At 48.3% G+C, this 13,775-nt stretch overlaps 4 protein-coding genes and 1 non-coding gene across 5 annotated transcripts; 1 reads left to right on the forward strand and 4 right to left on the reverse strand.

The window, feature by feature from the left end:
* On the reverse strand, positions 1-2,696 carry EDB82DRAFT_58118 (kinase-like domain-containing protein). Its single transcript, XM_025730244.2, has 3 exons — positions 2,608-2,696; positions 685-2,442; positions 1-635 (listed from the first exon to the last, which is right to left on the reverse strand). The coding sequence occupies exons 2-3, from the start codon at positions 2,327-2,329 to the stop codon at positions 73-75; spliced, it is 2,208 nt and encodes a 735-aa protein (XP_025589388.1). The 5' UTR covers positions 2,330-2,442; positions 2,608-2,696; the 3' UTR covers positions 1-72.
* Positions 2,697-4,061: 1,365 nt separating this feature from the next.
* EDB82DRAFT_487641 (uncharacterized protein) lies at positions 4,062-4,571 on the forward strand. Its single transcript, XM_065608313.1, has one exon. The coding sequence runs from the start codon at positions 4,372-4,374 to the stop codon at positions 4,549-4,551; it is 180 nt and encodes a 59-aa protein (XP_065465643.1). The 5' UTR covers positions 4,062-4,371; the 3' UTR covers positions 4,552-4,571.
* A 1,519-nt stretch (positions 4,572-6,090) lies between these two features.
* EDB82DRAFT_t55 lies at positions 6,091-6,180 on the reverse strand. Its single transcript has one exon. It is a non-coding gene; the product is annotated as a tRNA-Glu (tRNA).
* A 297-nt stretch (positions 6,181-6,477) lies between these two features.
* On the reverse strand, positions 6,478-8,597 carry EDB82DRAFT_487645 (uncharacterized protein). Its single transcript, XM_025730242.2, has 2 exons — positions 8,517-8,597; positions 6,478-8,454 (listed from the first exon to the last, which is right to left on the reverse strand). Exons 1-2 carry the CDS (start codon positions 8,552-8,554, stop codon positions 6,963-6,965), a joined length of 1,530 nt encoding a protein of 509 aa, XP_025589387.2. The 5' UTR covers positions 8,555-8,597; the 3' UTR covers positions 6,478-6,962.
* A 1,481-nt stretch (positions 8,598-10,078) lies between these two features.
* EDB82DRAFT_487654 (uncharacterized protein) lies at positions 10,079-13,756 on the reverse strand. The gene is made up of 5 exons (XM_025730241.2): positions 13,438-13,756; positions 11,662-13,386; positions 11,199-11,611; positions 10,956-11,147; positions 10,079-10,906 (listed from the first exon to the last, which is right to left on the reverse strand). Exons 1-5 carry the CDS (start codon positions 13,575-13,577, stop codon positions 10,386-10,388), a joined length of 2,991 nt encoding a protein of 996 aa, XP_025589386.2. The 5' UTR covers positions 13,578-13,756; the 3' UTR covers positions 10,079-10,385.
* Between the last annotated feature and the right edge of the window lie 19 nt (positions 13,757-13,775).

Consider the following 13,775-nt stretch of genomic DNA (forward strand, 5'->3'; position numbering starts at 1 on the left):
ACTTGATACTACAAATCAGATATGAGAGGGCAAGACCGGTCAAATTTGGCGATTTGAGTCGATTTGATGATATCAAGAGACTTCTTCGCCGTCCTTCTCTTCCCGAAAGCGTAAACCGCCCTCGACATTGATTGCGCCCTGGACCCATGGCGTCTTTGATACCTTGTCAACGGTCCATCGACCCCTGGCACGTCTCAATAGCCCTTCAGTGATCTCCATGGCACCAAGGAGACCCTTCGCCTTGAACTTGGCCTCATCACCATCATGGTCAGTGTCATCGCCAAAATACTCGACCCACTTCCATTCGACTCTGGCAATGCGGTGACTAGTACGGCTACGCATGCGGTGCGCATCGCTCATGCCGGGGTGAGGGTCGAACGGAAGTCGTGCCTCGAGAAGGGCGTAGAGAAGTACACCAAGCGACCAAGCATCAGTGGCTCGGCCGTCGTAGGGTTGACCCATGATGACCTCAGGGGCTGCGTAGTCTTCAGATCCGCATCGAGTCTCGAGTTTCTCATCATCTGCGATACGTCTCGAGAGCCCTAGATCACTCAAGATGACTACTGAGTAGGGATAAGTCGTCCAATCGATTGACGGATCCGCAAGTTCAGAGGGGGTGAGGTTAACAAGCAAATCTAGCAACATGTTAGTTCAGGTTGTAACGTTCGAAGACAGCCGACTTACTCTCGAGTTTTATATCTCGGTGAACAATCCTCCTCTCATGAAGATAGCTCACCGCGCCGACCAACTCGGCAAATATTCTTCGCAGCAAAGGCTCTTTAAGTACAGCGCGGTGTGATGTAGCAATATCGAACATGTCGCCTCCTGGGCAATAACTCAAGACAAGAATGGCTCGGGTTGGTTCAATGCTCCACGCCTTTAAATCGACTAACGAGGGGTGGTGTATGGAGAGCATGATCTCAAGCTCGCGCTTCAGACTCATTTCCACACGTTCCTCGCTGGCACCTCCCTTTGGACCATGTTCACAGACTTTGACTGCGACCAGCGACTTGCGATCAAGGCTTTGCTCGGGTTTCGGTGTAAGCCTTCCGTGGTCAACTTCAGGTGAGTCGTCGTCGGGTTCTATCTGACTTGTTGCCAGCATGACCCTGCTGAACGTTCCCTGACCAAGCATTCGCACGGCTCGCCATCGTCGTCGCTTCTTATCATTACGCCCGTTCGCTTCAAAGTACTCGAAACTGGGTCCTATGGGTTTGCTGGTTCCGTCGGCCGAATCTCGCGATGACTCACTAGGAGGAGGGGTTGGCGGTTGGACGACCGTAGGCGCAAGTCCTCGTGATTCAGCCAGGTTGAGTTCTCGTCGGATCTGGGGCTCTCGTACAGGAGCTTCCTTATTTGGTCGTGTAGAGACTGATATTTGTCTCTTGGGTATGTTCATAGGATCAGGTTTATATTCGCTAACGCTTCGGTTTCGTGTATGGTGTTTTGGTGGCTGGTTTGTTGATGATTGTATTTGTACATGGTCGCCAGGCTCGAGAGATGAATATATTTTGCGTTTAGCACCATGCGCAATTGCTGCGTCAATCGATTCGCCCGTACTCGTGACCAGAACAGAGCCCTCCCCAACACTTGTGAGGCGTTTTTGGGGTGGTGACGAAGAACCTGCACTCAGCCTCTTCCAGGGTCCTGGAGAATCACCCGACATGAGCGGGCTCGGAAGAGGTGTCATATCTCCCATAGCAGAAATAATAGGGCTAGGTACGAGGCTACTCGTTCCACTGACTGATCCAAGACTGTTGGTCAAAGCAGCCTTCAGGCTCGGAGTTCTTGAAAGAGGGTGTAGGCTGTTGGACGAAGCCTTGTGGTTCAACGTCAACGAGCCTCGTGATGAGCCGCTGCCATTGCCGTTGTTGTTAAAAGATTCGCGGCGATCTGGGGTCGTCGGGCGCCGAGCGAAATCAGTTGAGATACGTAAGGAGCCGACAGGACTGACAGAGCGTCTCGGGACAGCCGGTGACCCGATAACCAATGTGTTTGCCTGCGCAGGCGGTAGTTCGCCGTCTTGTATGGAAGAAGGTGCTATTGTATCGGCGCGGAAATGAGCAAGCGGCGGCGTGGTGACAGAGACATCGGGAAGCGTAAAGGAGGACAGAGGACTGGTGGATAGTGTAGCATAGGCGTGGTCGTGTCGGTGGTTTGGTGTAAGGGATGCACCGGCACGGGAAGACGAATGAGCTGAAACGGGTATGGGACGGGAAGCTGAGCGAAGGGAGGTATCACGACCTCTGAAAGAGTTGTTTGCTGCGTCGTGAGAGTTATTGTCGAGGGACAGGGCCGTCGTTGTTCGGGGGGCGTGGGGCGTGTTCATGGCTCCGCGCTGTCGGGTCGTCGGGAGTCGCTTAGAACCAAATCAAGGTCTAGCGAATTTGAAGGAGGGTAGGGGGGGAAGTCAAGTAACGGTCGTTTATTTAGATGGCGAAACTGTCTGAGAGAAATTGGGCGTTAGCTTATGATACCGTCGTCAAAAGTTGAACAAGGGAGAAATCGGATGTGACCAAGTCGAAGTATTCGGAATCCAGGTGGGGTGACGAGTTGACATTTAATGGGTTTGGTGTTGTATCATTTCTTAAAACTATAGAAGCGTACCTTGGCGCAAGGGATCCTCTGGGAATGCGTCAAGGGAGAACGTGGTTTAAGGAATGGCTTGTGTCTTGGCGATGGTCGAGGGAGCGCTGATGGAGAGTCGGAGGATATTCAAGGGGTTCGGTGACGAGAGGAGAAGATAAATTGGCCAAAGGCTCTTCTATAACGCGAACATGAGAGGCGATTCGAATTGTCGGTTTATGTTTGACGGATGCAGACGGTGTCGCTCCAAAGAGAGCGAACGAAAATGTACGAAAGGAAAGGAAAGGAAAGAGAAGGGAGAGGAGAGGTCAAATGAGGAAAAAGAAGCCAGAGGAAGTCAAGATCGACGTTGACAACCAAGATTGTGGATGGTTGATCGTGGGTCCAAAAAGGGCAGCCAGCAGGAGAGCGATAGCGCAGCCAAAGCCGGAGCCAGACGAGGAAAGAGTAATGGGTAGAAACAACAGGAGAAAGCCGACCGTTCAGAATCGTCAAGTCAAATGCAGTGAGCAGCGAGCAAAAAGACCCAAAAGCTAAAGCCAAAAGCCTAGAGCAAAGCAAAAAGTAAGGGCGTGACTACCACTAGCTTCAAGTCAAGTAGGTACTAGTACAAGCTAGCACCACCTGAAGGCTAATGCTAATGCTAATAGGAAAAAGAGAGTCCAGAGATTGGGAAACCGGGGATCGGAGCGGGTCCTTCCTTGTCTTTACTGTCTGTGTCTGTGACTCCTTCCGTCTGGTCGTTTGTCTCGTCTCTGTTTGAGTTTCTTCTATTTATTTTTTGTTTGTTTTGTTTTCGTTGAATTGGACGATAATCTCAATCCACCTTTTAGGGGCTTTTTTCTCAATCGACCTCGGATTCTTCCAGCGACTGACCTTTATTAGTGACAGTGGTGCTGAATCCACTACTTGAAGCTTCAATGGGGCGCAAGTCGATAGCCTAGTACTCTCCAGTATCCGGTATCGTATCCCTGTAGCGTTTGGCTTGCCTTCCAGCTGAGCACGTTGTTGCTATCTCTCAAGTCTGGGGAGAAGGAAGGGCTAAGAGTTTGAGTTTGTGTTGAATCTGGTTCTGAACTTTGTTTTTGGAAGGAAATGAGTCGTTCAAGCGATGCGATTGTTTAGTTGGATGCAGGCTCAGAAGCGAACACTGTATATATCCGTGGTAACCGATAAACGTACAGAGCACAGTAAGTTGTAGTCAAGTCAATATTGGGAAATGGTCACTTTATGGTATGTTGTTGGGCGTGGCGTGGTGGAAATATTGGTCACGTTGAGCTGAGCCAGGTGTGCTTGGGCTTTGTAATTTCCTTCAGGATACCAAGGATATATTTCCGTATGGTCAAGGATGAGGACTGTTTCTCTGATGAAGTTCGGGAATAAGACAAGAAACGTAGACAAAATGTCTATCAAAAGATAGCCTGAACCTGTTTAAGTATTCAAGATGTGGAATGGATGAATGATTCATGAAATGAGGTGGGGAACAGGACACCCATGATATTAACGTTGCGATAGGCACCCTCCAAACGCAAGCCAAGCCAAGCCTTTTGACTTTGTTTGACGGTTACACTATGTAAATTAACAAAGTGAAAACAGTGAATTACCACCAGCCTCTCTACTACCTATCCCACAAAGACTGAAACCAAAAGTCCAACGAGGAAGTGATCGACTCGGCAAAGTCAACGGTAACCACGTAGACTAGCGTGGACTGTGAGATGGGCATCTCGTCTCATTTTAGTTGAAGACATCTTTGATGAAGAGCATTTCAAGTTTGCAGGGGCACAGATGCAAAGTAACGTATGGCTGCTGCTGCTTCGTTACACCTGCATTGGATGGTTCCATATTTCTTTGATTGTCCTTGTCCCTTTGTGGCATCCCGAAGGAGGTGAGACAGGGATACTGACTGTCCTGTACTCACTATTTCGCCTGTACCTGTACACCAACGAAACCCAGACGGTTGCGTAGTAACGACAAAAAGACTGGCTTCACTTTTTGGAACGCACTTGCATTCTATCTTACGTGCATTATGTATCGCCTACATGTATCTAGTCTAGGCTCTCACAGCATTCTTGACAAACAAACACCTGTACTTGCAGTATCACAGACGCTTCTGAAGAACCAACACCTTTCCAAACCCACTCCAGTTCATTCATTCATTAATCATTCATTCACTCTTCTTCTTCTTCTTCTTCTTCTTCTTCTTCTGCCCCTCCTCTACTCCTCTAGGTCCACTTCAATCCCCGCTGCCACGCCTCTCACTGCCGCTGCCGACTCTGCAGAGTCCACCAAGGCGGCCACTAAGAGCCCTACAATCGCCCACCCGCTCCATTTCTACGCATTTTTGCGATCGTCCCTTGATTTGAGTTGAGTGCCCTTGTCTTTTTGTCTCTGTCATGACGTACATTGATGCTTCATCATTACTCGTCGTCACATGTTCCGCTGTCAGATCAATCAAGTTGAATGTCATGTTCCTTTCTCCAATCCTTCACTTCCGCTCCGGGCCTCCGGCCTCACATCATAACTGCCGAAACCCTCCGGTCTCCTCGGCGGCCGATGTTGGATCTTTTTAATTCAACTCACCTCAACCTTGAAATTGCATAGGCCTCGCTAAATGTGATTCCCCCGCCTGTCATGGAACCTTTGTCCTTGGCCAACAAGTCTCAATGCGACTCGATCAGCGAAAGCCATCTATGTCACTCCAAGGTTCAAAACAATTGCATCATGGAAGCCGTGCCGTGCCGTGGCCGTAAATCCTACTCGGACGGACCACTCGCGTCACCGAGCGCACATCCATCATTCTTCGCTGGGTCATTCTCTTTCATATTTTGAGTCAAAGTAGTTGCTGCCCTTTGATCCATCTCACCCTCTGCCTCGACCACATGACCCATTCACTGACTTTATTGGCCAACATTCTACGTTCCGATGCCAGGTACATACAGTACAATGCCATGGCTTGATCGAGAAGGTCTATGGTCACCATATTAAGCTAGCTCTGCCGCCAGAAGAGACGCAGTCGCCTCGATCTGGCTACAAAGTTGACTCTCCGAAGTCTAGCCGTCTAATCCTTTGTAGCCATACTTGATAAAAAGTAATTAATGGAACGGTAGGAAAGGTAAAGGAATTTGATGCATTCATTTAATAGCCATCAAACGACCCGGCAACAACAAAAAACCAAATTAGTGACACAAAGGCTATGTGAAGGATCATCCTATACAGGAGATTCAGAAACCAACTATTATTTATTCATGCTTACAAAACACGAAGTTTGCGGACACCAAGCAACCCATGCAATTCTGCTCCAGGGTAGAAGTATTTTTATCCACTTTATGAATGAGAGGTAGTGGCCAACTAAAGTTACAAACTGGTTTAACGGTATGCTGTCGGGCAGGAAGAATAACAATGAGTTTAAATATGCCACTATCAACAGGAGATATAGGAATATCGCCCACAACAAAAAGGGATATGATGCATATGATAGATGCATCGATAAGGGCAAAAGAGAAACTCCGGTACAGGGAATCGAACCCTGGGCTCCGCGGTACTGATCTCTCAGGTTATGAGAGCGCGAAATGTTAGCCACTACACCATACCGGAAATCGGAATTAGTGATTATTGACAGGGGATCTGCAATTTGATAATATGACCCTCATTTCAAGATGCTGCTGCAACTACAATAGGTAGTCAGGCATGTTGTACAGCGACAGACATAGAATTGCTCCCGTTAAAGCCATGCCGTTGAGTTTATGCGGATTAGAACGATAAACATAAATAGAACGGATACGCTCTGCACTTACTTTTCATGTGGACTCAAACGGGGCCGGTGGAGTTGTATCGTTCAACGTTCTAACCGTCAGCGATTCAATATCCCATCATAACTGAGCATTGTCAGTGCGACATAAGTATAAGCTTTAATATCGGATAAAAGATGTTGGCTGTGATCATAATTCATCTCAGAACTGACTCAACTGGCCGTCCCGTATGCAAACAAGCTGATCACACGTTACATCCCAAAGCATATCGATAGAACGATCATTTCTGTAGCTGGGCTCAATATGCGATCAATGATGTCAAGTCGATGAACTTATGAGTAATGTACACAGCCCTCGCAGAGTCAATTGACCCTCGAAAAATGATTCCGTTTTCGCCTCAATACGATGTCAAATGCGCCTACCACATGTTTCTAGATCAATGGATTGATCCTGTAGAAATCCCTTGACTAATTTCGTTTCTGGCTCTTTTCTCCGTCATAACACGTAGCCAAGTCGTAAAAGCATTATAATCCCAACAGCCCGCTCAAAACTGTACATGCAAAATATGCAACTCTCATGTCAACACACTCGCGAGAGCCCGCCGTGTGCCTTGCAAGCACAGGGCTGTCAGCAACCCTGCAAGTGTTGTGTCAATCCCATCATCGACAGGGAACTCCCATGACTATCATCCCCCCAGAGCCAATCAGATACCTGCTGACCGTCCCAGCTGTAACTGCCCATAGGGCTGACGGGCGCGATAGACGTGTCAGGTATGTTGCCGGCGCTTTCTATTGGATAGGATGAGCTTGCAAAGGTGCCGGACTCTTTGGCAAAGTCAGATAGTCGTGTGAGACGAAGCTCTTGTATCTGGGCGGCCTCATCGGTGTCGCCTTTCTTGCGCAGTGCGGACTCGAGATTGGCAAGGGAGCTGTGGAGGATGCGCTCGTCTCCTTTGCAGGCGGCAATGAGGTTGGACGCTTCTCGGAAGCGCTCAATTGCTAGAGACAAGTTGCCCATCTGATAGCTGTAGTTGCCCAGTTGAATGTTTATGCCAGCTTGTTGCTCTTCGTCCAGATCCCAGTCTTGGAGCGTATGAAGGTGTTGTATAGCCTCTTCGATCTCGTTATCAGCAGTTTTTACGTTACAGACAATGCCGGTCTGGAGAATAGCGAGCTCCCGGAGCCATGGATGTCGTAGCTGGGTAGCTTCTGCTTTGGTTCGGTACATCGTAGAGACTTCCAATGCCTCTGTCGTCTTGTTGTGGTAGAAAAGACAGTCAATATGATCGCAGTATAATATCGTGGTGAGTTCATTTGCTGGTCCAACCCATTCTTCGAACAGAGGCACAAGCGAGGAGTATAGTTGCGTAGATAACTCGTAATGCTCTGAAAACTCTAGAGATCCAACTATTCGCCATATCTGTGTCACGGGATGATTCTGGCCCAAGATAATAGGTATCAGATCCGTGAGATACTTCATAACGATCCGCAGGAGGTCCCCTCTGTGGAAGCGATAAAGGTACCACAGTAAGAATGGCGTTCGGGTGGCGAAGACAGGGCTCCCGGAGGCAACTATCTCTTTGAGTGACTCGAAGGCTGGGGTAAGAATGGCACTGATAGATATCTCGTCTTTTCTCATCATGGATCTGTTGACCAAGCCAAAGCTTGTCACCACACGTTCGAATAACTCTACGCTTCGATCGCCTGTATTTTGGTTGCCACAACTGACGTTATACTCGTATTTCCAGGATCCATGAGCGAAAGATGTATCAAAGTAGTTTTTGAATAGATCAACGACCTGCTCTATACAGGAAATCTCCTCGGGTGGCGGCGGTGGTAATGGGCTGTTGCGGGAAGGTGATGGCGTATGGCATTGAACCTCGAGAGTTGTCTGGATGCTGGGCACGACACCAGCACGAAACCGAGCGACAAGCTGTGGATTGCGTCGAACATATCTATTGATGTTATCAAGATCGACGGGTTGCCCACGGATGGTAAACTCGGACGTCTTGCCCTGAGCCTCACGTTCAGTCCTAAGGATAAGAATGGCAAGAACCTCATCGCTCTTGAGTTTCTTATCCAGACCCCATTTCCAGATTCTGGACTTGTACATTTTGACTCTGCAGAATCGAGGTCAATCACCTGTTATGAGAAGAGATAGAGAGAGAGAGTTGCTACGCACGTCGCAGTAAAGCCATGTTCACGTTCGAGGACTTCCATGACCTCTTTGAGCGGTCGCTTCTCTTCTTGATATAGTTTTGTGATGATTGGGCGCTTCTTTTCCCATTCTGAGCTCGGGATTCGTCTTCCTGGTGCACATCGTGGTAGGCTCAAGTCGGTGTCATCTGAATCACCGGGTGTGGCGCGACGCCTGGCCGAGAAGACGCCTGAGGTAGCCATTATGACATTGCCTTGTTGGGTTTTTTTAAGTTATGTCTTGCTGGTTCGTGGTGATGAAGTGAGTAAATCGAGGGGCCGCGTGGCAAATGGCTGACAGATCGTGGAGGTAATGGATCGTACGTATCGTGTATAAATTGAGGAGAATGAAGAGAGAAGGTAAGGAAGAGGGAGAGAAGAAGAAGAAGAAGACGTCACATTAGCAATGATCGGAAAGTTGAAAAAGAGCGGAACCAAAAGGATTCAAAGCTAGGTAGGTAGCCTGATGATTTGACTTCTTTCTTTCCTACTCTGTAAGCTCAAACCCTGCCTGATCCCCTCCCGTCAACTCCACTCCACCAGCACGGTACGTTCCTAACGTATTGGATGAGGCAGAAGTAGAGAGGCAACCTTAACACGCACCATTAAGTTCAGCCCATTGAGGCCGTAGGGCCATTGCAGTATTACAGAGAGTGTGTGTGGTAGTAGGAGTGGGTGATATTCAAGACGGTTGAATGAAGGCGTTTCTGAGGTGGGGGCTGTTTATTGAATCACCATCATCACCCATGTTAATCAATTATGCCTTGCGATAATTTAGCGTCGTGGTACCTATCTTGTGCTTATTTCTTACCCGCCCATGGATGTTGAGTCATTTGATCCTTCTTCAATTGACTCCATGAGTCTGTGGTCTACATATGTTGAGTTTGATATGTTAGTACTTACTGAGTGATTCATTCCCATTTAATATCGCATTGTTTGTTCTTGTCGATCCATCTTTTCAGCCTTATAGAGATTAGGTGTGTCTGTTCTGTCGGGCGCCCCAGTAGTACCCGTCCAGCCATGCCCGACTCCGCTCCACTTCCAACGCTTCTTCGCCCCGCTACAGGTACCATACCCCAGGCTGTCACGAGGGGCCTCACCCTCTATTCGCACTTATCCGGTACCGAAACTTCAGCCCTCGGCCGAATCAATGGAACCCAGCCCGCCTTACATGACCTGGGCAGCAGAAGGTACCCGAACGCCATACAATCCAACGGGACATTAGGCATAGGTAGCTCGTTACGTATCTTTTAACAGGACAGTTAGGTCAAAGAAGGGAATAGCTCCAAATGATCACAAGCCTCAGGTTGTCATGGCCCCATTGCATTTCGTCGTTCATGTATTGCCCATGAAAGATTCTTCAGAGTGGTTAGGGGAACCATGTCTGTCATCATCCTCTTCAACAAGTTGTGCAAAGGTATTCTCCCCTCATTATTCTTGTGATCCTTCAAGTTGGACGCGAGAAGCCGATCCTTGAAAGGGAACAATAAAGAGACTAAGAGACTGTTAGAGCCCGTAGTAAAGTGATTAATTCATTGCGCCCTTTACTGATAAAGTCAAGGATTCAGACAATGTCTCTTCGCAGTCTGGTCGACTACTCAACCGCACCATAACTATTCATCAAGTCATCACTAAGTGAAAAGAAGTACTCCAATCTAATTAACAGTACGACGACTCACAAGTTGCTGGTCATTCAACCCCAGCTATCACAAAGGCGTCATTCATCAAAAAAAAAAAAAAAAAAAGCAGATGGCTTTAACACCCAAGCCAGTTAGCCTCTGTCCGTGTACCCAAGAGTGCCCAAACTCCATTCCTTTAAACCGTGTCATTAAATACCATGAGGTTGCTTTCCTTCTTATGTTTTTCGCTCTCGATTGGGGTTAAAGCTGCACCAACGCTTCTCATGGATATCCCGATTCCACTTCGTAGTGGACTTCTTCTGGCATCCCAAGCGAGAAAACCGGCAGGACAACCTTGTAATGACTCTTTTTGAGCACGCAGTACGCTCGTGCTTACCGAGGTTCGACTTACTTGAGAAGACCTTACCGCATTTGCAGGTCAGGTTGGCCATCTTAGTTGAGAATTCCTGTTGAGGGTTTGGTGGTTCACCTAACCAATCTGTTTTGCTCGGCGTCGCCCGAATGTCCTTGGATTGGGTTCTTTGGGCCGGCGCTCCTGTCAGTTGTGTCTCGGAAAACAGCGTGGCACCCGTGTCCTGAAATAGAGGAGTCAAGATGTCATCGAAAGGCAGGCTTGCTTCCTGCTGCTCAGGCAACATCAGGCTGTTGTCCTCGAAGCTCCAAAGGACTGGATCCAAATGTACTCCACCCGGAACTTCTAAAGGCCGATTGAAGCACTCACGAGATGCATGAGTATCTATGAACTATTAGTACGGGAAGTGCAATATAGCATCAAGGACCAGTACCTTTCGTGGCCAACGTCCATGAACTCATTGAGTTTTCGAGGGAACCTCCCATCCCAATACCAGAATCATAAGAAGCAAAATTCTTTCCGTCAAAGCTAATGTAATCTTCAACGATTGCCGTTGACCGATTCATGCTCGCAGGTGCTCCAAACAAGTGTTGCAATGTGCCGTTGTCCTCGACATCTTGAATCGCTGAAAGACTGTCAATCCAACAGCTGTATTTATTGAGCACAGAGGACGTACCTGACGAAGTCGCAAACAGAACATTGAGTGCTACAGATTGAAGTAGAACAATTACCTTGGGGTCAACAATTTGTACATCAGGCTCGCTGCCTCCCCTTTCAGTTGCAGATTCTGAGCCTGGTAGCGCTGTTATCCCGAAATTTTGAGTACCCTTGTGGCAACCCTGCATCTTTCGCTGTATAGCTCGTATCCGAGTACCGATAGGCTTAGGGTCAGGAGGCTTGATATGGGCGACTGAAACAAGATCCTTTGCCAATTCACCGAATCGCAGGAGGTCCTCCTGAGACCCTGGTAGTATGTTCTGAGGGAGGTAATCGGTCTCCCATATGACACACACAAGCTCGTCGAACATGTCCATGTCTGAGTCTAGTTCGAGGGCCACAGCCTTCCACCGATATAGATCCTGAGTGAATCTGTATGCTATTAGTCATTCAGCGTTACGCAACAACGGTCTGATACTTACTCGATGTCTCGCTCTCCACTATCTGGAAGTTGGCAGATCAACGCGTCCGCGACTAGAAGGGCTTGGAGAATGAAAGGGAGTCCAGGCGGTGCCTGATTTCTCAAGATGTTCCTTAAATGATTGAGCCCCCAACTAGAAACACTCATGGGGTTTGTGCAATGATCTCGAATGTTACCGTAATCTCCCACATCGCCACGTTGCTCGCAAAACTCTTCAATTCTTCTACAGTTTTGCTGTAAGCGATACATGGAGGAGTGTCCTAGATAGCTTCTGCGTTTGTAACTGCAGGTGTAATCGAGGAGCATTGGTCTTGCAGGCCATTCCTGAACAGCTCTGTAGGAGTCTTGAGAGGGCCACTCATTTGGTACAGGCGGGGGGTCGAACTGGGGCGACAAGGCAGGTGATAAGACTTGAGAAATTGAGAGATCTTGGGGTGAAATGCAAAAGTCGGGTACACTTGGGGAGGTAACTGCTGCTGAGGGGAGCTCGAGGCTGGGTGGATTAGGCACGAAATGTTCAGTAGTCCTCTGGTCTTGCCATGAGCCAGATAGAGCACTACTAATTCCCGATTTATAGCTGTTACCGCCTGGTGATGGGGAAATTGGTGATTGGCAGGGCGAGGATCTACTTGTAGGTAAAAACTGAGGAGCCTTCAGTACTGGGTACCTGGCACTCATAGCATCATGAGCTGACGTTTTCGGTTTCGTTAAATCTTCCAGGATCTCCTCAAATAGATCAATGAACCTTGTTTCGGCCGCGAGCTCGTTGGCTTTGGCCAATTCGGCATTATACAGAGCGCTCTCATCTAATAACAGACGAATTATGCCAACTTGTTGCCATAGAACTGCGGCCAGGAGTGGCGTGAAGACGCAGCCTTTGTGGTCTGAAGCATCTTCAATGTACCCTTCAAAAAAGTCGAGTTTGTTCTGAATTAGGGCGTGAACAGCAGAACAGCGACCGAGACGGATAGCAACGCAGAGTGGGTGGTACGTTATATCGGAGTAATGAGGGTCCGCAATGTCTCCTACCGTTGACCGTGTCCGCTCAACAAGGTCTAAAATGTACACATATATATTCAAGAATCCCTTGTCGAGGATTTGAGAAAGAAGATCAGGGTTGTAGATGACCCGGATATCGTTCGATCGCAGAAGAGGTTCACAGAATTCACGAAGAAGGTCCAAGTTGCCAGCCCGTGCATATTTGTCGATTTGGGCATTCTGGGCCTCCAGGTACTGCTTTGCCTCCTCTTCGCTGGCCCCTCCGAGTTGAAAGCATTCCTCAAGGTCGTTCACTCCGAGGTCCATGTTACGCTGGTGGATATCTCGAAGAAGGGCGGGAGTAACGATGCCTTGCTGGCGTAGTCGACCCATGTTGAACCCATCGTAAAGAGATCGCTCGAGCAAGAGGTCATCGACAAGCAAGCGCATCTCCTTGGATGTATCGTCGTATGGATTGCGATATACCAAAGAGTCTAACTCGGCTCGCAGGCCATCGTAATGTTGGAGAACTTGACCAATGCAGAGCGTAAATTGCAAGGCCGGAACGATCTTATACCCGAGAACATGGCAGATGACTTGCTTGAGGTCTCTGCTTCTGAACTTGATGGTGATCGTATTACTTGCCCTTTCTTTTTCGACAGAGAAGGACAGGAAGGGCAATGTACACTGTGACCCGACCGCAACAAATCTGCCAGAACCGGATGATACTGCACGGTAAACATGGCCACTAGATTGTTAAAAATGCAAGTGAGATAACGCGGGACAAACTTGAACGTACTTTTCGAATGTTTCAGTATATCCCATGTATGGCCCTTCGTCTTCTGGGAACGGGGAGGAATCCCATGGTGACCGCGGGCGATCGAGAGCTTGTGTAGGGATGTTAATTGGAATCGACATGGTTATGGATTGATGGCTCATGGAGCACACGCCCACGAGTTTCGATGGAGATTGTACGGCCTTGACATGAGATTGACGTTGAAAAGAAGCAGGAGATGAAGCAGTATTGTTGAAGGTAAGTCGGAATGTATTGATGCGACAACTCGTAAATTGTTGTAGACATCAATGCTTTCCTAATACAGAACCTTGTGTGGGTTGTGTGGAGAAAGTTAGGAATCT

Source organism: Fusarium venenatum, assembly GCF_020744135.1.
Source record: "Fusarium venenatum strain MPI-CAGE-CH-0201 chromosome Unknown EDB82scaffold_1, whole genome shotgun sequence".
NCBI classification, from domain to species: domain Eukaryota; kingdom Fungi; phylum Ascomycota; class Sordariomycetes; order Hypocreales; family Nectriaceae; genus Fusarium; species Fusarium venenatum.

What these genes read in the sequence shown, in the direction of transcription:
- EDB82DRAFT_487641 (XM_065608313.1), top strand. Translation starts at nt 4,372, where the DNA reads ATGCAAAGTAACGTATGGCTGCTGCTGCTTCGTTACACCTGCATTGGA.
- EDB82DRAFT_58118 (XM_025730244.2), bottom strand. Translation starts at nt 2,329, where the DNA reads ATGAACACGCCCCACGCCCCCCGAACAACGACGGCCCTGTCCCTCGAC. An exon ending in CCGAGATATAAAACTCGAGA is followed by an intron (nt 636 to 684) that starts GTAAGTCGGCTG and finishes ACATGTTGCTAG; the next exon opens with ATTTGCTTGTTAACCTCACC.
- EDB82DRAFT_487645 (XM_025730242.2), bottom strand. Translation starts at nt 8,554, where the DNA reads ATGGAAGTCCTCGAACGTGAACATGGCTTTACTGCGAC. An exon ending in GAACATGGCTTTACTGCGAC is followed by an intron (nt 8,455 to 8,516) that starts GTGCGTAGCAAC and finishes TCGATTCTGCAG; the next exon opens with AGTCAAAATGTACAAGTCCA.
- EDB82DRAFT_487654 (XM_025730241.2), bottom strand. Translation starts at nt 13,577, where the DNA reads ATGAGCCATCAATCCATAACCATGTCGATTCCAATTAACATCCCTACA. An exon ending in TATACTGAAACATTCGAAAA is followed by an intron (nt 13,387 to 13,437) that starts GTACGTTCAAGT and finishes TTAACAATCTAG; the next exon opens with TGGCCATGTTTACCGTGCAG. An exon ending in TCTGTTTGCGACTTCGTCAG is followed by an intron (nt 11,148 to 11,198) that starts GTACGTCCTCTG and finishes ACAGTCTTTCAG; the next exon opens with CGATTCAAGATGTCGAGGAC.